Raw genomic sequence first — 23,429 nt, forward strand, 5'->3', positions numbered from 1 at the left:
TCACATCTTGTCCTACCAAGCACTGCAGCTCACAAATTGAGAGAAAGCTTGGTTTTTTGCTCTGTGTCATTTTGGTACTTGCTATACTCACTGTTAACCTTGTCTCCTTTCTGTAAATATCCTGTATTTTCAGAAGAGCTCCTTAGAATCTTAACCTTAATGGTAAACAGAATGGTCCTGGCTCTTCTCCAAGCACCATACAATAAACACTCATCACTTAATATTCCCTAGTGCCACTATCACGGAAACATTAAAGGAAAAAAATGTTTTGGGGTCAAGTATCACTAATGTAAGTTCTGCTTAAAGACAAAGTCTTTAATCTCATAGAATTATTCAGAAAGTAAGTACCCTTTCATAACCCCTAAGGTTATGAAATATCATCCTTTATCCCTAAGGAGGACTGCATCATAAAATAATAAAGTGTCTTGCTTTTTGTTGAATTTCTTCAAAGAATGGGCCACAGTCCCTCTTGGTATATCATTCCAACACATCACATTTTGTCTCTCAAAAGATTCTACCAGTTGGATTAGGTTTGGAAGCACAATAGGTCACTCTAGTAATCTAAAAACTAGAAATGGATATGGTTCTGAGAGTGACATCCTGAATTGAGCCGTTTGGGAAAACCACTCAATATCTCTGCATCTGTTTCAGGGTGAACAAAATCAGATATTTAAGTAATGCTCATGGTCCTTTTTGGAATCTGCCATCTTATTTATTCAGGTTGCTAAAATGAGGAGAGGGATTGAACAATAAATGGCTATAGCTTAGATAGTCATGTCTCCCTATAAAGTCCACACTAGTAGATAGGTAGTTTTTTCAAGTATATCATTTCTTATGTTTATTAATTCTGTGAACAACATCTGAAATCTTTTTTTTTGGAGGCAAGATTAATTAAAGTTTAATTTATCTCTTAGAATTGTTTCTGTGCCTGGATTCTTGCGAATGGATACCACTAATCAGCTTGTGGCTGGTCAAACCATTTAATTAGAACTTGTTTCCGGTGGTTGTGCCCACAAACTGATACCCACCTCTTCGCCAGTCAGCTTGTGTGCACTCTGCCAAACAGAAGCAGAGGGATGTCAGAGGGCATACACTTTGTCACATGCACTTACCCTGAGACCCTTCTGAGTTTAAAGAGTACACAGTTCTTAACTTACCAACCCCTCCAAATACAAAGTTCATCTCAAGAAATACAAAGAAAAGCCAAGATTATTTTGAAAGTTTAACAAAAGGGGGGAGCATGATTCATATTTTAAAAAACAACCAGAAGATTTTTGCTTCCCTTTAAATCTTTCACTACCAATCCCTTAATTGTGGTATTGCTGTAGCAATAACACCAACAATATGGAATATATGCTTGGGGCATTTGAAAGTTATTTTAAAATGCAATATTAAAAATGAATGTAATAATCCATTTGCATGATTTTTGTTTCTCACAGATTGACAAAATAATGAGTTCCATAGATGTTGGAATCAACAGAGAACTTAAAGAGATGAATGACGAGATCGCAAGTAAGGAAAGCTTCTTCTACGTTATAATGAATAAAAGTGCTTAAGAAATGGCCAAAAAATGATAGGGATCTTTAGATAATTTCATATTTTATCATAATAACAGTAGCTACAAATTATTTCCTTTCACTCTGAGTTCTAACAATAATGACCTGTAAATAATATCAATTATAAGAATACTGATTTAGCAAATTGAGAGATTTTTATCTCATGTGTTATTTTATGATTCCAGTTAATATTAATGAAGTTTCAACTTTTGTAGAGCTCAGTATTGAGCACTTCAAAGTGTCATAGAATTGGACGACTTCATACACTACTATTTCTCATTCAGTGAAACATCCAATTCATCTAACCAAAGAGATTAACAATTTCTGCTAAGTTATAAGCTCCAGTTTGGCAAGAACTATGTGTTAATCATCTTTGTGTATCCCATAGTGCCTAGCAGAGTATCTCACAAATGGTTGGTTTTGCAATCATTAATATATTACCATTACTAAGTATTATGTTATCTTCTTCCCTATAACTAAAGCTCAAAGTGGAAGTTCATATCAGATCTAAGTCTACTCATTTTTTTTGTTGGAGTCCTGTAGCGGATACAGGGACATTTGTATTATTCACACTTGACACCAGATCTGTCCAGAGCTCCCACAGCTGGACCTACGGTATAATGACCACTTCAGTGTAAAGCGGGTGCAGTTGAAAAGTATGTGGCTTTTACGACAAACACATATACACACCCCAAACAAAAAAAATCTGGTTATTCATTTTGACATTCTCAGTTGACACATTTGAAAAATATGTCAGCCATCCTGCCTACTGCTTTTATTTACTATTTTTCTACAATGGTAATGAAAATGGAAATGGAGACTCAATCCCCAAAGAATCATTATTAACAAAGACTGGCTCTGTATGTGCCTTAATTTTTACCTCTTAATTATACACTAATTATGTACTAAGTAAGTGATTGACCATAACATGTAGCATTCCAATCAGCCATTAGGCCAGGTGTGAATTACGGCTTTACTGAGTCACAGTCCTTTCCCCCCCAAGGCTGGATTGAACTAAAGAGGTAATAAATGACCACAGGAAGGTGGCGTTCCACAAATGATATCTTGGGTACTGAGTATGGTCAGGAAATCACACAGTGAAATAGAAAGTCAAATAGACATAAATTCAGATCTCAATTCTGCTATACACTCATTGCTTGATCTTAGGCAATTTGGTTTCCCTAATTAACAGAAATAGAGATACTAATATAAGGTCATTGTAGAGCAGTGAAATGGCATAGATGTGGAAGTCTGACACATGTAGATATGTATTAAAGTTTAGCTCTCGCCTTGTCCTCCCATGAGGGAGACATTGCATTCAACACTGTGGTCACACTAAGATAAATACACATAAGCCTTTTCTTTAGAAGCCTTATCATATTAGCTATTCTCACAATCTTAATGGTAAATTTGCTGTATTCCCTGGAATTGCGGTGTGTCAATTGTAATACAGGTCATAACAAATTCACCAGTCAATCGCTACCGGAGAAGAATAGTTACTAAAAGAGAGCATAGAACTCCAGCGTACCCTGGCAAAGAAAAGAGAAAAATGGAACATGAATGGTTTAACTCTTCAAAATTATTGTGATGAAATCTGAATGTTCTCTTTTTGCTTCACAATGGGGAAGGGATGCACAATGGAGAAATTAATGGGAGGTAAATTTAGAATGAGCAAGAGGAAATGCCACTACGCTTCACGTAGTATGTGTTGTCCATCTCCAGAAAGTCACTTTGGAAAGCCCTAACCCAAGGGCTATGCCTGGCTGTAAAGAGCTATATAGTTTTATGAGCATTTATGAGGTTTGTTGCTTAAAACCTCAGAAGATGATTGGGAGAATAAAATCATAATTAATGGAGCTGAAGGATCAAGGATCAGCATTACATTTTGTATGCTCTTGCCCATTTTGTTTCAGTGTTTTTGTTTGCCCTCCCCCCACCCACACACTTGCAATGTCAGGTATTTTATAAACTAAATATTTATTGGACCAGGAAAAGATTTGGAACTCTCTTGGTCCAGGAAAAGACTTGGAACTCTGTCATCTTCACATATATATATGAATCATCTAACTAGTTTTACTCATAGAAATCAGTTTCCTCTTTTTTTTTTCCTTCTAATTTCCTCATCAATTATATAGTAATTTGAAACTTTTCCAGCAACTTCAATTATCCAGGACTAAGACAAAAATAAAATTAAATAAAATTCACTGAATTTATTTTAGGTCAGTCCCTTCGGCTCTCATTCCGAACACATTAACACATAATTTTCACAAACGCCACTTCTGGTTTCCCACTTGAAATCAAGATTCAAATGCCAAACAAGTCAGTGTTGGCAATAGGACTCAATTCTATTGAATACCTCATGTTATGTAGGACACCCTATTCTTTGGTGATGGTGGATATGTGATGTGATAATATATTCTATATCATCATGTTCTCCCAGGTTTGCATTTTTAGAATTCTTTCAGGGAACAGATTTTGAAATTAGATAGACCTGGTTTCAAACCCCAGCTCTGTAATTTCTGACCTCTCTTATGTCAACTTCCTTACCTATAAATTCAGATTTTTAATAACCATCATTCAAGCCTGTTGGAACACTAAATGTTACATCATACTACTGCAGGTTGAGTGTCCCTGATTTCAAATGCTTGGGACCAGAAGTTTTTCAGATTTCAGATTTGTTTTGGCTTTTGGAATATTTGCATATACATGATGAAATAGCTTGGGGATGGGACCCAAGTCTAAACACCAAATTCATTCATGTTTCATATACACCTTTTACACATAGCCTAAAGGTAATTTTATACAATATTTTTTAATAATTTTGTGGATGAAACAATTTTTGACTGGCTTTGACTGTGACCTTGTTGCATGAGGTCAGGTGTAAAATTTTCTTGTAGCATCGTGTAGGCACTCAAAAAGTTTTGTATTTTGGGGCATTTTGCATTTTGGATTTGCAGATTAGGAATGCTCAACTTTATAGCCTAGAACATAGCAGGTGATTAACACATATAAATTCTCCTGCTTTCTTATGCAAGTATGCATGACTTTTCTTTCTAATTAGAGTGGATGCCACACAGGAAGATACGTAGGAAATCTTGGTTTTCTTTTTGATCACTGAGGATCGTAGTTAAGGTATAACGACTGGATTCATATTCTAAGTTGCTTTCGTGTGAAATCATTTTTGCAGTTTTATTTCTTTTTTTTTTTTTTTTTTGAGAGACAGTGTCTCATTCTGTCACCCAGGCTGGAGTGCAGTGGCCCAATCATAGCTCACTGCAGCCAGAAGTTCCTGGGCTCATGCAATGCTCCTGCCTCAGCCTGCCAAGTAACTAAAACTACAGGTGTGTGCCATCACGCCCAGCTAATTTTTTTTTTTTATTTTTTGTAGAGATGAGGTCTTCCTATGTTGCTCAGGCTGGTCTTAAACTCCTGGCCTCCAGTGATGTTCCCTCTTTGGCCTCCCAAAGTGCTGAGATTACAGGCATGAGCCACAGTGTCCAGCCTGAAGTTTTATTTCTTAACCATTGTCATTGTACCACAAGGAAGTGCTTTCAAGTTAAGAAATTTACCATGTCCACTAGAACTGCTTCACATTCTCACACATTCTAAGAGTCAGGTGGATGTTTTCCTTGATGGGATTGAGGGTCACTTAAGCAACATGGGGGCAGTAAGCGGCTCCACAGGACGTGCTTATCATCACACAACAGCAAGCATGCAAAGTAATCAAGTCCTCAGACTTTACAATATACAAGGGTGGCAGGTAATCTTACAAACACTCTCCTGTTTCTAAACTGGTTTTTAACAATCTCATGTTTCACCAAACAGACCACAGGTATATAGACTATATTAGATTGATCTCAAGTACATTAGTATAAAAGTAGTGTTTAGTTATAATGCATTGTTTAAGGCTGAGTTTTTTTTTCTTATACTTAAGGTTAAATTGTACTCAAAGAGAAATATCCTAGAGTTGTATCTTTTAAAAACCTGCTTTTGTCAATATAGGAATTGCATCTACATTTTAGTTATAAATGAAAGCTATTAAAATTCATAAAGAATTTTATCATAGAGTGAATTGTCTATATTGGATAGATAAAGTGTAATTCTTAGGTCATTTGCTGGAAAATACATAGCTCTGAAAGCAGAAACTAACATTAATCCCACCATCTGCATTCTAAGCTTTTGCTCCCCTTCCTTCTACAGTCTGAGGGCCCACGTTCAGAGCCCCTGATAGCAGTAGAGACCCTCCATAGGGAGTTTCTAGGACTTTAGGAACTCACTAAGGCAGAGTAAATGTTCTCTGGCCTGCTGATCTAAGCTCGACCTTTTCCCTGGGTCTGCAGAAACAGGGAGAGCTCACATGGCCCTTCCTGAGTAGGATGACAAATGTCTTCACAGCCCCAGAAATTGCTCCTCCTTGAGAGGTCTTGGTTGCTTCCAGGACCCTGATGTTTGCTCACATAGCTCTGGATCCGCACCAGGAGATATTCTGTCACAATTAATAGCTGTCCCCCTGCTGAAGTGGGAATATCATTCCTCAAAATCTAGGGAAGCATTAAAAAAATGTATTTACTATTAGAGAAATTAAAAAGAAGAGGGAAACGAAAATGTATTCCATTTTTACTATGTATCAGATGATGTGCAGTTTACTACTGTGAACATTTTTGCATTCGATTCTCAAAACAGTTCAGTGAAGTGTTATTATACCCATTTTATAGATGAAGAAAGGCTCCAAAAAATTAAGTGTCTCGTCAAAGTCAACTAGCTTCAAACCCAGATTTTTCTCTTCTTAAAGGCCATACTCTTTTCAATAAAATATGCTGCCTACGCAGAACAACAGAAGCTAGCTCATCGCTTCTTACTTTTAGGTCCAATCACACTGACATGCACCAAGGGGGTGTTTGCCTGTAGAGCAAACCATGCCCTCTTGGCAAAGCCTACCCATCAGTATGGAGGGTGTTAGCTAAAACCTCTCAGCCTTCCCAAAGAACAGGCCACATGGTCATGTATGTAAATGAGTCACAGCCCTAAATATATCCTGCCTCCCAAAAGTGAATGCACAAGCTCTAATGACAACCTAGGTTTCACTTATTTTCAGAGGAAGAATTTTCCTTGCCTTCAGCAATATTCTTTTTTCCATGAACTGTTAAATTGCACATAAAAGCTTCTGTAGAATGCTTTGCAACAGGCATATTTTATTTTTGATTTTTATTTCTTTTTACAGTACTATTTTTAATAGAACCAACTGGGGAAGGTGGGTAGTAGAATACATTAGCACACAAGCACACTATTTTATCTAAATCAGGAGAGGATTTATTTTTATTATTATTTTATATAACACTTCACTGAGTGACTTATTTTTTTCGATAGATTAAATCTAAGGAATCTCTTAATCATAGAATACGCATGTAAAAATGTGAATTTCAGTAATTGTTAGGCTAGCATGGGTTAACTAATCTTTATCAAGAGATCTTGTTTTAATGAGCCAAACAATTGTGTTTTTAGCATAAGAGATGCTAAAATTTATTTAGCACCATACATTCCAAATAGTGTTTAAAAACTAAAATAACTTGCATAATATAAATTTTGATCATTCAAATATGGCTGAGATTTTCTAGTTTTAAAATTGGAAGTAATGTTCATATGTGAAGTCAGGTTTCCTTTAAGCATAAAGTAGTGAATATTATTCTGTGTTCTAATATTTGCTCATGATGTAGCAATAATTAAAAAATGGTACATTGTTTTCAATTCAACAAGAGGTAGAGAGATGAGTAAGTGCAGTCGCCCATTAGTACCGGAATAGTTTTCATAACATCTCTGATGTGCGATCAACCATCATCAACTAACATGTGCTTACATGCTTTCCATGCTGGTAAGTTTGCTACTTCGAGAGACAATACATTCTCTCTCTGGGAAGCTCAAATTGTTGAAAACTTATTTTGTAAGTTGAAAATGTGTCAGCTAGTTCTGAATACTCTAACAATTACTAGCAGTGTCACCTTGGGCAAATCATTCAATCAGTCTGAACCTTAGTTCTTCATAGGGAAAACAGCTGTAATAAATAATATCGCCTTTCTTCAATATTATTGAGAAGCTCTAATTAATGAGAAAGTGGTTAATTACACTCCCAGTACATAGTAGATCTTAACAGATGACATCTCCCTTCTTGGACTTCTCTTTTCCCTTCCATCCATTATTCCCTTAAAAGAAAACATTTCCAAAGTATGAATAAAGATCCATTCTTTCTGATATATATACGTATCTTGCATATAGGGATTAGGGATGATGCTTATTTGGTAGAATATACCTCCTGCACATTCATCATAAGGCTGGAAAATACTTGCAAAAAGTCTTCTTTGTAGATGCTTAAAAAATATTAATTGGGGCCAATGGTGGTGGCTCAGGCATGTAATTCCAGCACTTCGTGAGGCTGAGGTGGGAGGACTGCTTGAGGCCAGGAATTTGAGACCAGCCTGAGCTACATAGCAAGACTCCATCTCTACAAAAAATGTTTAAAAATTAGGGGGGGCATGGTGGCGCACACCTGTAGTCCCAGCTACTTGGGAGGCTGAAGCAGGAAGATGGCTTGAGCCCAGGAGTTGGAGGTTACAGAAAGCTATAATCAGACCACTGCACTCTGACCTGGGGAACAGAGCAAGATCCCTTCTCTTAAAGATATATATACTAATTGAATAACTTTCATATAAATATCAGTGCATTTCACAAAATCCACCATTAATAACCTCATACTGGCAAGAGAGTAGGAGGTAAAAATAATTAGGGGCAATTCGAAAGACAGAAAGGAGAGTTTCATAAGTCATGGCTCATTATGATTGCTTTTAGATATTAATTTGTTTTCCTAAAATATAATGATGAATTGAGTGATAAATGTATGTCACTTACTCATGAGAAAAACTTTATGGCTTATACTGGTTGATATTTTGTCCTGATAACAACGGGATTTTCATCACTGGTACTTTTTTTTTTTCTTTTTTGAGACAGAGTCTCACTGTGTTGCCCGGGCTAGAGTGCCGTGGCGTCATCCTAGCTCACAGCAACCTCAAACTCCTGGGTTCAAGCGATCCTCCTGCCTCAGCCTCCTGAGTAGCTGGGACTACAGGCATGCGCCTCCATGCTCAGCTAATTTTTTCTATATATTTTTAGTTGTCCAATTAATTTCTTTCTAATTTTAGTAGAGACGGGGTCTCCCTCTTGCTCAGGCTGGTCTCGAACTCCTGAGCTCAAACAATTCACCCGCCTCGGCCTCCCAGAGAGCTAGGATTACAGGTGTAAGCCACCGCGCCCGGCCTATCACTGGTACTTTTGATACTCAAGTATAACTTTCTAGGCAGTTAGGAAATTAAATATTTTATAATTGAATATCACTTACAGGACTATATCCTAAGGAAGCAACTGGACAAAAGAAAAAAAATACATATATGAAGTTGTTCATTTCCGCATTGTTTATGGTCATTTAAAAATAGAATTAAACCAAATGACCAATAATAAAAAAATTTATAAAATATACTAATTCCTTATGTTAAAATATTACATATCTAATTAAAAATGGCATTGCATCTATATTTATTACCATGGAAATATAGCCATAATACGTTACTAAGTGAAAAAGTAGAAAATAAAGTAAAATGTTATCCCATTTTGGAATACACACACAAGCAAAAATATCTGGAAGGATATATGCAAAAAGGTTAACAGTGTATATCTCTAGATAAGATTATCAGTTTTATTTTCTGTTTTCTCTTTTCCTAAACTTTCTACACTTTTTAACTGAGTATACATTACTATTATTTTCATTGTCTAAACCATTCAATAAAAAAAGTATATACCAATTTAGTAAACAAATATAATGGTAAACAAAATATGTATATAGAGACACATACATACACATATATATAAACATTTACATGTGAAACATAAGATTTTATAGCTATTAATGCTGATAATTAGATAAATATTTGCTAAATGAATACTGTTTGTAAATACATAATTCTTTTTATCAATTTTCAGTTAAAATAGGTGTCCTTCAGTAGTTTCAGAAAAGGGATTCATTTGACTTGTTTTGTTTTTATTTTTTGTTATTTCAAAAACTTTTAAGATAAATTTAAAAATTATCCATAACCCAACCCCAATCAAAGTGGTATTTTCTTCTGGCCATGTCCTTCTCTATATCCTACTGACCTCCTAGTCCTTGTCTATATGCACATTCAATTTTTGTAATAATAATTGTATAGATAGAACTTTACAATCTTCATTTTCATATGCCGTTTCATCAAATGCTATTTTGTTTCATTTTTTTTATCCCTTTGTCTTACCCTTCCTGTGACTGTCTAACATATGCTTCCACTTTTTTCTCCAATTTCATGCAGTCACATACTGATTGATACATGAAAAATAGGTGATAGATAGATAGATGTTATTTGTAATTCAAGATTATGAAATACATTTCTCTGTAATTTGTTCTTCTCATTTAACAATAAGTCATAGCTTTACCTTATTTTGATAATCAGTAAAGTCAATAACCTATGCAAAAAAATTGCATTCATGAAGTTCATTCTCCTAGAGGAGGAAAGGAGCTCCGAGACCTGATTGCTATTCCCACCTCTGCACTAACTTACTGTGTGACTTAAAAAACACCTCATGATAAGCCTCAGCTTCCTCATTTGAAAATAAAAGGATAGGACTAGATCTTTTCCACCTCTATAATTCTGTGACTCATACTTTTATCTTTTGTTTCATGAAGTTATACTTTGGCAGAATGTCCTCCATTAAAGCTTTCCACTTCTTAATTTCTTAAGGACAAATGACCAGTAAATCTCGAGTATGTGTATTTCAAACGAGGTTCTTCTAGGAATGTTGCCAGATCATCATGTTACAGTGCTTTTTTAATATATTAATGTAATAAATGCATAATCTAAGTGATATATGTCTATAAGATAGATCAGTTCTTTTTATTTGTATGCAAAAGTGACTTTCACCCAAGCGTCTCAGCTCCGTTAGTAAACCTCATGCTGACTTGTAGGAGACTTAGAGACTAGCCGCGATCATGTGTGCATTTGTGATGCAAATGGGAATAAATGCAGAATTTCTGATACTATATTATGCCTGCTTCTTGACTCCACTATGCTTTTTATAAGAAGTTTTATGACAAAGAAGAAGTTAGCACTGTGATGACATATACTTTCTATTAGGTTGCAGATCCTGACCGAACGCTCGCACTTGCCCTTTTCTTCCCACTTATCTGGCTTGACCAAGATTTAGTCAGGCATCTCTCCTCCCCACAGGCTCCTAACTTTGGCTTGCCCTAAATCTGAGCAGGTACTAAAATGCAGAATGTCCACCCTTAACAATTCCTTTCCCATCAGCTGATCACAGAGAGAAGCATTTCCTGTTACACCATCTGATCATGATGACTACTCAGCCCTACCCTCTCACTCGGTTTCTCCTCTAAGTTCCTGCTTGCCCTGTTTAACCCTCCATATAAAAGAAAAGCCTTTTCTGTTTGATTTTGAGATGCTTGAAAATCTGAAGGGAGGAGCATTCTGTCTATTGTAATGGTTTTTTTAAGTCTCATCTTGCCTAAGTCTGGATTTTTTTTTTTTTTATCGACAGTACTAAAGAGTTCTTAGGCCTTTTTTGGTTCACCTTTGAACTTCTCAGCCGGTTCTCTTTTCCTCTTTTAGTCTTAATCATACCACAAAGTGCATTTTCCCAGGGTTACCCCTCAAAGACTATACTAACTGATTTTCTCTGCTATAGCCATTGTTTAGAAAAGACGAGTGCATGCTTGTCTGTGTGTATCAGTGTGTGATGTGTGTTAGATTCCTATGATAATCAAAATGATGCAGGTGACTTAATTATATATTTAAGATATGTACCCTAGACAATATACAGATTGATTTTTGTATCAACTTCTGATACAATTCTATATCAACCAAGAATTTCCTTAGAAAATTCCACCATTATCTCTCTTGATCATACCAAACGTGCATAATCATGAAATGTAAGTAAAATACTAAGGCTTATTTTAATGAAAGCATAATGTACAATACCAAATACCTATCACCTACTGCTGCTGACACATGAAATGGCTGTGATAGTGACACCAAGCCTTTTAATATAAGAATAAAGGAAAGAAAACATAATTCTATTGCCCTGTGCACTTACAACAAAAACTTCTTTTGTGGGAGCTACTCAAGCATTTCAATAAACCATTTGCACCTGTTTTACTCATTATTTTTTTCAATGGGGTAAGTGCTCATGTCCCTTAGAGTGGTACTCTAGGTATACTCTGCATATCTCCAAAATAGACTTGAGAAGGCTTATAATAAAAGATACAATTACAGTAAAATAAAAAGCCATTGAAACAATAGTAAAAGATATGAACCAGATAGTTTAAAAGAGAAAAATTAAAAAGGGGGGAAAAAAAGAAAGAAAGTATTCCAGAAAACCTAAACTAAGGAAAATGCCTACAACTAAGGATACAACTTGACTCTGAGATTCTTGTGGCAATCAAGACAAAAGTGGGCTATAGAACTGTCATTATAAAGGCAGTATCATAAAGACATATAGAGAAACTATTTTCTAACTTTAAACTCTAGAAGGAATTTTCCCCATGGGTCATATTATAAAAGCTATAGATACAGATTTGGAACAATGCTTTCATTAGAATTCAGGGAAAGGTGGGAATCCTATCTAGGACTTATATATAACCAGGTATACAGTGATAAGGCAGTGCTTCTGTAAAGACTTGTCTACTGGGGAATTCTAGCTTTCTCCATGATGTAAACACACATTGGTTCTAAAACATCGAAGCTATTTTTCCTTACCCTTTCAAAAAATGGCCCTTTTTATTTAACCTGTTCTGTGTATCAATTACTTTAGTACCAGAATTTGAGGGGTACTTAATAATAAAATTACATGCACTATCTAAAATTTCATGTAACAGTAAGTTTGGGGCACCACCCACCATATGTGAAAGACTATGAAATATGGTGTCAGAAAGTGAGTCCAGAGTCCCAGTTCCTTCCGTTCCTTGCTGCATGCCCTTAGTTAGACAAGTTACTTCATCACTCCGAGCCTTCATTACCTTATTCTTTAAGATGGGAATAATGATAAATGTCCTACTTGCCATAATTAAATGAGATCATTTATATGAAAGCACGTGTAAACCGTAAAGGTGTGTTAGTTATTCTGTCACCTCTCCAGAAAACTCTTTATTAGTTTAAATTAGAAGTCAGTTTTCATTTTTTTTTTCTTTAGGCAATTGAATGTAGTTTATAAGAACTCAATAAACTCAAGAAAATATTGCTTTGTATACACACATGGACCATTCACCCTCCCTCTGGAAGGTTTCTAAAAAAAAAAAAAAAAAAAACTAGGATTCTTTTCTTCCTGAAGTGGTGAACGTATTTTCTAGTTCATTTTTATATATTAAAACATTTTTTGTTTATGAACAAAATGAACAAGGTAGTTTTCCCCACTAATAAATACAGGAACGAAGAGGAATTCCAGGACAGTAGACTAAGACGGCCAAGTACTCACACGCAACTGCACAAATACAGCACAATCACAATTGTTGAAGAGCATTTACTGTAGTTCAACCTACAGTCAAATGCTCAAGTAATTTGATAAAGTAGGCAGTACATTATTTCGAAAATGATTATGCTAACAACTGACTGGTTGAGCAGATAGTGCAGAGTGTGGAAAACATGAAGGCAGACAGGCCAGCTATGCTGCTGTCATGGTCATCTGGACCCAAGGGAAGTTGACAACCTAGATTTAAGTAGAAGCTGTAGGAAAAGGGAAAGGAGTGACTTGGACAGGTGACGTTCATTATTCAGTGATATTTAACCCTTTCTGAGTCAGCAACTGCTTTGCATGTCTGATGGAAACTATGAGGCCTCTTCTACGAAAAATGCAAATATTCTTTAAAACATTTTATTTTCAACTTCTCCCATATGTGTGTGTGTGTGTACAGAAATGTGTGTGTGTACAAACCTATATCCATTTGAAGAAGGAAAAGTGCATAGAAGCAAAGAATATGTTTTGCAGTTTCGAAGACTGCATTAATGAAGAATTATCAATTTAAGAAAGACTTTTTCTAACTCCTGGGAGTCAGTACTCCAGACTTTGGATTTCTGGAGTTAAAAGTTTTTATACCCACTAGCAGTGCTATTATAAAAATATCAGCAAGTATATCAGAGAAAGACATAGAGCTTCTGTTTCATTTGGGAAGATCGAATCATGAGATCAACAGCAGTTCGTATCTTAAATAAACAGCAACCATTTTCTAGATTTGGAAAATTATTAAATTGAACGTTTCACATTATGAGATGTCAAATAAGAGAGTTTTAGTGTGCTTAGACTTGGAATCTCTAATACAAATTTAAGATGTATTTATTTAATCTGGGCATGTGTTCCTGAATCCAGTGTAGTCTTGGCTGTATCTTGTGGTAGTACAGTGATACCCCAGGCATAGGCATATGCTGAGCTCACCCCAATTCCTGTGTGCTAACACTGGTTTTCATAAACCCATGTGACCTTCATGTGCTGAATTTCTTCACTGGTTGCATGTCTTTTCAATTTTAAGATTCCAGACTGAAGAAAACTAAAAATATTCATTGTTTTTGACTTTTTGTTTAATGCTGAGAAAATTTCTCCAGAAAGATTTTGGATTTTTAAAATAGATAACATATTTGATTCATGATTCACAAATAAGAAAGTATAAAAGTTTACATAGTATTCAGGGAAGAAAATTTCCCTATAATATCTGTTACCTCAGATACACATTTCTTCTCCCAATGGCGACCACAGTGTCAGGTGTATCTTTCCAAGATACAAGCAAACATGAAAACATATTCTTTTCCCTCTTTATTCCTCCTTTGTGAGCTATTTAAGAAATAGTAGCATACTCTACATGCTATTCTTCGTCTTGTTTTTTTAACCCACATTAAATTAACGGAGATCTTTCCATAATATAACAGAACATAGAGCACTTCCTGGTATTTAATTGGACTTTTGTCTAGTCTTCTCAAGGCTTGACTAACCTCTAAGAGATGAACATTTCCTATAGCTTCTCTGTAATGACTGCAATTGATCTTCTGTTTGAATTTGAGCCACACCCGTCACTTCCTACAAGGTCTCTTCTTTCATACTCCTTTATTCTGAAGGAAAATCTTATTTATTTGTTGATACTTATGGAAATTAGTCTCCTACCCATCCACAGAGACTGGGAGATAGGACACTACCTTTTTTTTTTTTTTTTTTGAGACAGAGTCTCACTCTTTTGCCCGGGCTAGAGTGAGTGCCGTGGCGTCAGCCTAGCTCACAGCAACTTCAAACTCCTGGGCTCAAGCGATCCTTCTGCCTCAGCCTCCCGAGTAGCTGGAACTACAGGCATGCACCACCATGCCCGGCTAATTTTTTCTATGTATTTTTAGTTGTCCGATTAATTTCTTTCTATTTTTAGTAGAGACGGGGTCTCGCTCTTGCTCAGGCTGGTCTTGAACTCCTGAGCTCAAACAATCCGCCCGCCTCGGCCTCCCAGAGAGCTAGGATTACAGGCGTGAGCCACCGCGCCCGGCCAGGACACTACCTTTTTTGATGATTATATTTCAAAGGAATGGCTTCCAGGTCCTTGGGAAAGACATTTCTGGGTTGTAAAGTCAGTGAGAGGCTGGGAGAAGATTTACATCTCAAGGGGACAGGGAAGGAATTTACAACTGCAAGTTGTCAAGTAAGTGCTCTAAAGAAAGGGCTGTCAGGAGCTATAGTCAGGAAGATATGTGTCTAAAATTTAGTCAAGCTGGGTGGAATGTTAACCCACAATGAGTCTATTCATCAGTGACTCATTTTGACTATAACTACCAGATCTCTGTTGAGGATTCCCCCCTCTTCCCTGAATCATCTGATCACTCGGGACATTTCTACATTGTGTGCTTTATTTGTCAACACAGCTGAGTTGGAGGAATCATGCTAAACATCATAGTTTCATGCGATTTCATGTTTATAAGTGTTATATGTATATGTCAGAAAATGGTTAGGAGGTGCAGGTCCTCACAGGACCTTTTACATGCTGTGATATTTTGCACCAGGTTTCACAGGACTCTTACTACTTCTCAATTAGAAGAAATATAGTTAACTTTTAGGGTGGCACTTAATACGAGCCAGGCACTATTAGATCATGTAATCTCCATAAATACTCTGTGGGGTAGTTAATGCTCTCACTTTATAGACCATGAAAGCAAGGGCAACATACGTACCCTAAACATCTGTACCCCTATAATATGCTGAAATAAAAAAAAAAGGGACAGAGAGATTAAGAAACTGTCCTAAGGTCATTTAAGCAGAAGCCATGAGATTCAAACCTAGTCTGATTCCAGAACCCCTCAAATCTTAATTTCTATATTAAAATGCCTTGCTTTCTAATCTTTCAAGAGTTTTGCAAAGGGCTGGGAGCAGTATTTTCTTTTGGGGAGCCATTCAGGAGGTGATGTAATGAACTGCAAGAAGCTGAAAGGTAGTTTGCCTCCCTATTTTTGAGCCTGAGGCAGTGGGTCAGAGATGGGGCTTCCAGAGGCTGCAGGACCTGAATAGCACCGTGGCAGCCACTTAGCAGAGAATCTCATAATATTCTGTTCTATGAATTAGTAATCAGATATTTTCCATAAAACACTGTGAAAGAATTCAATAAAGACACCTAGGGAAATTAAGCCATTTTACTCCATAATAATTCAGAGGACTTAGGGAAAAATGTCTGTCAAGGACAGGGAAACAGAAGAATCCTGGGGGGGAAAGGTGAGAAAAATGATTTTTTAAAAAAATCCCAAAAGCAAAAGTTAGAAAGAGAGCATCTTTTTATCTGAGCAGCTTTGAAACTTTAATCTCAGCATCCTGGTGTTAATATGGCCTCTAGAGAGGGGTGTTGGATAGTCTCCTAACCTCTCTGAAATCTGTGTACTGTGCTAGCACATGATCACCAAAGATTCCTTTTTCTTCTTTTCAGTGAGTCCTAATCTCTGTACCCTTGTCTTAACATTGCACTTAGAGGACAGTATGTATAGTGGGAAGAATGTAGATTGGGTTTCATTGAAGATGTGTTACCTACTGGACAAGACATTTATCCATTTTGAGCCTCAGTTTCCTCAACTGCATAACGGGAATAATAAAACTGCTTTTTAGACTTGTTATAAGGTTTGGAGATAATGCCTAAAACAGGGCCACTTACACAATAGTCACTCAAAAATGTGTAAATATTGGTATGCTTTGGCAAGCTTCTTCCAGTTATCTTCAGCTAAAGAGCTCAGAGCGCAGCAGGAAGAGATTGGGACAAGGGGCCAGGTCTATTTTCTGGGGCTATGGAAAAATCTGTCTCTGGACTTCCCTGGTGGAACATGATGAACAAGAAAGATCACATAGCCAGGGACAGGAAAAGCCAACCTAAGGTTATTATTTAGCATTGGGTCCAACTTAAGGAAGAGCAGGATCTTAAGAGGAGATAGGAAGCATAACAGAACATCCAGGTGGTCAGAATGAACGGGAACCAGATTTTGAGAAAAATTTTCCATAGGTATTGGGCGCAGCTTTAGGACAGAGCTCCATTCACCAGGGAAAAAGACTCGCAATTCCAAGGCAACTAGGTTTCAAGAAAATTTAGCAAGTTCTCAGAATAGAGACTCAGGCATATAGATCAAAGAAGCCCTTTTGTAAGATGCGCACACACAAAAGTAGAGTTAAGTAACCTTGTTTAGGGAAAGAAGATAATGAGAGGGACAGAATTATGAAAGTGGAGAGGTTAACATAAATTTTTTGACGGCTGTAACAGAGAGACCCCAAATAATAGCGGCTTAAACAAGGTGGAAGTTTGCTTCTTTCTCACATGAAAGTCTGAGTCAGTGGTCCCAGGCTAGTATGGAGTCTCCAAAATCATCTAGACCCATGTTATTTCTGTCTTGTTCTGTCACGTTTAACACATAGCTTCCATCTCTGACCGAAGAAAATGTCTCCAGCTATCACCATCCCAGCCGCTTTCCAAACAACAGGCAGGGGGAGAAGATTGCATCTTCACTTTAAGGGTGTGACCCAAAGTTGCATAGCTCATTTTTCCTCACATACCACTGACCAGAACTTAGTCATCTGGCCACATTCAGCTGCAAAGGAAGCTAGGAAATGTAGTCTTTGGCTGAACAGACAAAGATTCTATTACAAAAATGCTATGACAAAAGTCCAGCTATGAAATCCGGGATGCACGATGTTGTGTCAAGCCATGTCTTCATAAGGAGTTAACACAGAGTCTCGTCAGATTCCACATTTCCAAGTTTAAGTGGAAACCCACGGGTCTCTATCACAATTTTGACTCCATCAAACTCCATCAAACTTTCTAGGCTGTTAGTTTTTTCCTACTCAATTAAGTGACAGAAAAGCTCATTTGTAAAATACATGCTATTTTATGTATTGAAACTACAAAATCAATCAGGAAAGCTACATTTTTTAAAAGAAATATGTGTTATAACTTTCTAATTAAAAAAATAAACTAAATGTTTATTAAAGTCTTACCAAATGAAAGGAAGAATTTAATAATACTTGCAGAATAGTAATTATTAGCCACATTTTACAAATTTTATTCTGTCATTAAGACCTAGTAACATACCGAGGGTCCCAGTAGTATTAACTGTTGAAAACAGAATTTATACCCAAGCTAATCTGATGTAAAAGTACATATAAGTTATTTCGCATGTACACTTAAATTTTTCTATCAACTTCATCAGACAAAAACATCAATTTGACTATGACACGAGCTATGTTATCACCCAGAATTTTTATTTTATAGTTGTTAAAAAGAAATCTAATATACTCATTTAGACATCTTGTTTAGACAGATTGTTTAAAAATCATTTGGTCAGATTATTGAAAAATCATATATCATTGTTAGGCATACATAAATAGAAAAATATAAGCAAAACAAATTGGTTCAGATTTTTCTAAAAGTTCCTCAGAGTCCAAGTCTGAATCTTCTGAGTAGATGCAGTTTTGACTCAGTCATTGAGGCCCAAGTTTTTCCACACGATATTGTGCTCTGTGTCACCAAGAGCTATGGTGATGAAGCATTTCCTTATAAACCTACGAAAGAACTAAAAGCTTAAGGCTCTTAAATTAGCTTTGCAATTAAGCAGAGCCAATCTACCTCCCCTGTTTGGCCAGCAATGGTTATACAACTATCAATTGTAAGCCATATTCCAATTACAGGGATGTTAAAATGAAAAAAAATGTGCATCTTAGAAATGATGAAATAATATTTCTGTTTGGTTCATTAACTGTACTCAGGGAATGCGTTGGTACTTGCAAATAGTTCAGCTCCCTTATTTTAAAGATTTCCTCTCCCGCCTCCACACACACATCCCCATCATGGATCTCCTTAAGGCTCAGAAAACCTTTCTTCCTAAGTAGTTCAAAGGTAATCCGCATTAGTCAAATCTCGGTGGAATTTCTCCGAAATTCTCAATTAGCAAGTCTGACAGTAAGGTTTCACTCTTCCCCAATGCTACTGTTTGAGAGTTACCACAATTTCGACTTACAGGCATCTGAGACAGGCTTAAGGAAAGGTGAAGGGGGAATTCAGGTGGGTGAGTGATATATCACAACAAAGGTTTGAAGTAAAGGCAGTTTGGGCTGAGAGAGTGGTAAAAATAAGCTGCAGAAATGACCCACTACCAGGCTTCCAGCACCTCCTGGGAGCTGTGCACTGGGTAGAGAGAAGCAGGCCATGCAGATGTTGAGATGGTGCTACAGCCATTGGAAATCTTGTTAGACAAAGCAGGTCCCTGGCGGGCATAGTTGGCCTTTTGTGAAGCTTCAGGAGTGGGAAACGAACCTCAGAGACAGAAAAAGACAGAAAAATAACAGAATCTTCTATAGAAGCTGTGGTGGAGTTCAAAACAGGAATGTGGGGTGGTAGAAAAAAAGCTAGATTTGGCACCAGACAGTCCTGGGTATGATTCCTGACAACGCGACTCTGGGCATGGACTTTGATCTTCGAGTATTGTTTGTCTTCTCTAAGGATGAGATAGGCATCATCAGTATGTCACCAGGAAGCCTGGGGGTATGAATGTGAAGTGATTTGGCATAGACTAAGCACTCAGTAAATACAGTGTTTCAATATTATTCAATGCCATCTGCCTATACAGGGGAGTCTCGAGGTATACACGGACAGCTCCAGGTCTGCAAGTATTCAGGAGACTTCTTTGTTCCTTGAAACCTAGAAATTGTCTTTGACTCTCAAAACTGATGAGTTAATGTAAATTTTATATTTATTTTCCAAAGAGACCATCAAATACAGTGGCCACAATAAGTAAAAATCAATATTTATTCAACAAACATTTATTGAGTGCCCATTATGTACTAGGCACTGGACTAGGTTCAGCAGATTAAACAAGCATGAACCAGACAAGAAAGAAAATATAAATGCTGTGAGAAAACCAGTGTTAGCTGAGGTCAGGGGAGGGAAATACTTCTGCCAGCTGGCAAGGTCAGAGTAAGTTTGTATCAGGGGCAAGGGAGCTGCTGGAATTTGAAGCACAACTAGGCTTATGACCTACAACTGATGAAAACTCTGCACAGGTAAAGGCATGGGACAGTGCAAAGTGTAGGAGATTGTTGGTTGGAATTTGAAATAATAAGACCGAAACATGGAAATATAGGTTTGAGCTCAAACTATGCCAAGTCTTTAATTACCAGGCTACCTTTTTAGGAGAGAGCTAGTGAAGGTTTGGGATGGGTGAGTGCCATGATCAGAGCAGCATCTGGGAAGAATTAATCTGGCAGCAGCACGTAAGCACTGTGGCCGCCCATGTGTACAAATGCCACCTTAGCCAACATCAGTATGCAAAGTGGACTTTTCTTCTTTTCCATTTGCTTGTTTTTCCCTGTAGCTCAACACTCTACATGGTACTTTATGGCAGATTGAATTGCCTGGGAACTACTGAGAGAGCTAGCCTCGGGCCTTCTTGGGAAGACGTGCACTGGAGTGAATATTTCTTGTCATGTCACCAAGAGGTTCAGGGGTTTGCCTGGCAGGAAAGAAACCGTCTGCCTGGGTTTCTAATCCCCCAGGAAAAGATGAATAACTGCGCAGAAGAGCTCCAGGTCTCCTCTGGCCAAAGGCTGTATATAATTCTACCTCATTACCACTTTGACAGGCCAGTCAACAGAAATTAGGTGGGCTTGCCTGCCACTTGTTGTCATCTGTTCCCCTTTGTCCTCATGTTTCACACAGCTAAAGAATCCACAGCTATGAGAATGATTGACTGGCAGGCAGAACTGAGGGGTCCTTCCTGGTGTCAAAAGACAAAATTACAGTCCGGGCACGGTGGCTCACGCTGTAATCCTAGCACTCTGGGAGGCCGAGGAGGGCGGATTGTTTGAGCTCAGGAGTTCGAAACCAGCCTGAGCAAGAGCGAGACCCCGTCTCTACTAAAAATAGAAAGAAATTAATCAGACAACTAAAAATACATAGAAAAAATTAGTCAGGCATGGTGGCACATGCCTGTAGTCCTAGCTACTCGGGAGGCTGAGGCAGAAGGATTGCTTGAGCCCAGGAGTTTGAGGTTGCTGTGAGCTAGGCTGACGCCATGGCACTCTAGCCCGGGCAACACAGTGAGACTCTGTCTCAAAAAAAAAAAAAGACAAAATTACAATACATTTGGTTTTAAAATCTTAATTGGCTTTTATTCGCAATTCTAGAATCAGGTAACAACTCATTGGATAAAATAGAATGAGTGTTCCTATGAGCTGAGCAAGAGGAGTTTGGTTTATAGATAGAAACAGATCGAGGAAAGCAGAAATAGAAAACAAAAAGCAGATTGGTTGTTTCAAAGTTACTTTCCTCGTAAAGGTGGAGGCAGAGAGGACTTTCTTTATAATGCTGGTGAAACTGGATTTTTTCGGAATTGGCTATAATTTCTTACTCTCCTGGTTTCTTGGAAGGTCAGATAAATAACTTTGTTTCAGGGAACTTTAGTGTGAGTGACTCCATTTTAGTTTGATCTCTTGGGCCTACTGCAGAAGCTCAGTCCAAACCAATGGCCTCCTATAAATTTTATTTAACAATTTCTCCCTTTTAGTCACATTCTCAGAGGTCACCTGTAGCACAGTGCTCTACATTGTACTTTACGGCAGATTGAATTCCCTGGGAACTACTTAGAGAGCTACCACTCCGCCAGCTCGTAGGTCACCTGTGAGAGCGTGATCAAACCTTAGGGCATTAGCCGTAAACTACCATCATTCTGGGTTTCTGGTTTCTACGTGCCATTCATAGGCTACAATGCCCTCATGATCACACATTTCTTTGAGTTGTCATTCCAGCTGAAGAAAGACCATTTGAAGTCTGACAGATGGCTGCTTACAAATATTCAAAACTTCTGAGACAATGCAGTATAACCAAGGAGACTACTATTGTGACTGTAGGGAGGATAATGCTGAGAATTTGGAGTACGCTCCTTAGCCAGGGTCCCAGTGAACCAAACCAACTAAAATTGAAGAAATCAAAAAGAATGAGCCAGATGAGGGATCTACCCATTTTAACCAAGTAGCCTATTTGTTAATTTTTTGCAACTGAGTCTCTGCAGTACTTGATACATTTATCCATGTGCAGCAAGAAGTGTCAGCGACTGCACAGGCTCTTCTCCCTCTGTTCAGCTAATAAGTGATCTAGCATCCCACGACCGGGTTAAACTAAGGCAGGGAGTGAGAACAAGTGGGTCCAGAAGTCTTACTTTATAAAAGGGACTAATATTACAATTCGGACATCAGTTGCATTAGGAATGTTGCTAAAATTACCAGCTGGGTGGATTAAAGGATCCCTTAGGTCATTTAAAGATCTGAGTTTGGCATAACGTATCTGACTTAACTTCCACAATTTACTTGAAGAAGTTACTGATTGTGAAATTACTACAGCACTATCCTGCAAAGCAAAAAATGGTAGGCATAAGCAAGGAAAAACTGAGAGGCGAGGAGTCTCATTGTGGTAGGAAGTCTTGTTTCAACATCTTGGGAAAAGCTGTCCACGACATGAAGTCATCAACTTCTCATCCTGGTTTATAGTTTGAATGTCTCTGGTTATGTCATCGGGCATTTCGTTGAACTCTCTGTGCAGCCCACACATCAAGCATGAGATATGTCCCTTGAAATTTACATTGAGTTGTCCAGTTTGAGCTTATAGGGCTTCAGAAATAGAGTAGTTAACTGTTTCTAGTTGCAGAGAGGTAGCCATATTTTGGAGGAAACTAGAAGAATTCAGGATCTAGTCCAGTTTACAGGTAAACAGTAAAAACTCAAAAATAGTGAACAGGGCTACAATCTAATAACAAGTGTACTATAATTTTTCTTCTGAAACATAATTTTTCTCTCTATAGTCACCCTCATTTCTACAAAAAGTAATCAGAGTAAGACTAATTAGTTTCATCAAACTTGGCCTGATCATTTACACAAGTGCAGCAAGAATAGTGACTGACCACATGGGCTCTTTTTAAGTTTGTTTTCTTGGAATTTTTTACAAGGAATCATAGATTGGATTTTTTTAAGAAACCTCTCAAAACTAAGAAACCAAACCAAGACAGACTTCAGACTTCATCTCTAGTATATACAGATTCATTCTACGTACTTCCTCAAACATGACATCCCGGTCAAAGCCTTGGTAATATAACCAATATTTCCAATTGTATCCTGTAATAAAGTGAGTAGATTCTTATTGAACTTATGAAAATAATTATATTGCCATAAAAATAAGAATACTCATGAATAGTTTCTGAATCCTGGAGGGATCAGGTAGGGAGGAAAAAGTAAATGTTTCGATTTTTGTTC

The 23,429-nt window shown here is 37.4% G+C and overlaps 1 protein-coding gene across 3 annotated transcripts in view; it reads left to right on the forward strand.

Annotated features, from left to right (window-relative positions):
• The window catches only part of ANKS1B (ankyrin repeat and sterile alpha motif domain containing 1B), a 1,021,409-nt gene that overhangs the window by 565,550 nt on the left and 432,430 nt on the right, over positions 1–23,429 (forward strand). For 2 of the 3 annotated variants that reach the window (XM_012664020.1, XM_012664018.1), the window contains exon 14: positions 1,440–1,512. In XM_012664020.1, coding sequence (XP_012519474.1) covers positions 1,440–1,512 — 73 coding nt within the window. The remainder of the gene's footprint in view (positions 1–1,439; positions 1,513–23,429) is intronic. The other variant, XM_012664019.1, reaches the window with a different exon arrangement.

The sequence above is a fragment of the Propithecus coquereli genome, unplaced genomic scaffold (assembly GCF_000956105.1).
Source record: "Propithecus coquereli isolate 6110/MARCELLA unplaced genomic scaffold, Pcoq_1.0 Scaffold85, whole genome shotgun sequence".
Lineage (NCBI taxonomy): Eukaryota > Metazoa > Chordata > Mammalia > Primates > Indriidae > Propithecus > Propithecus coquereli.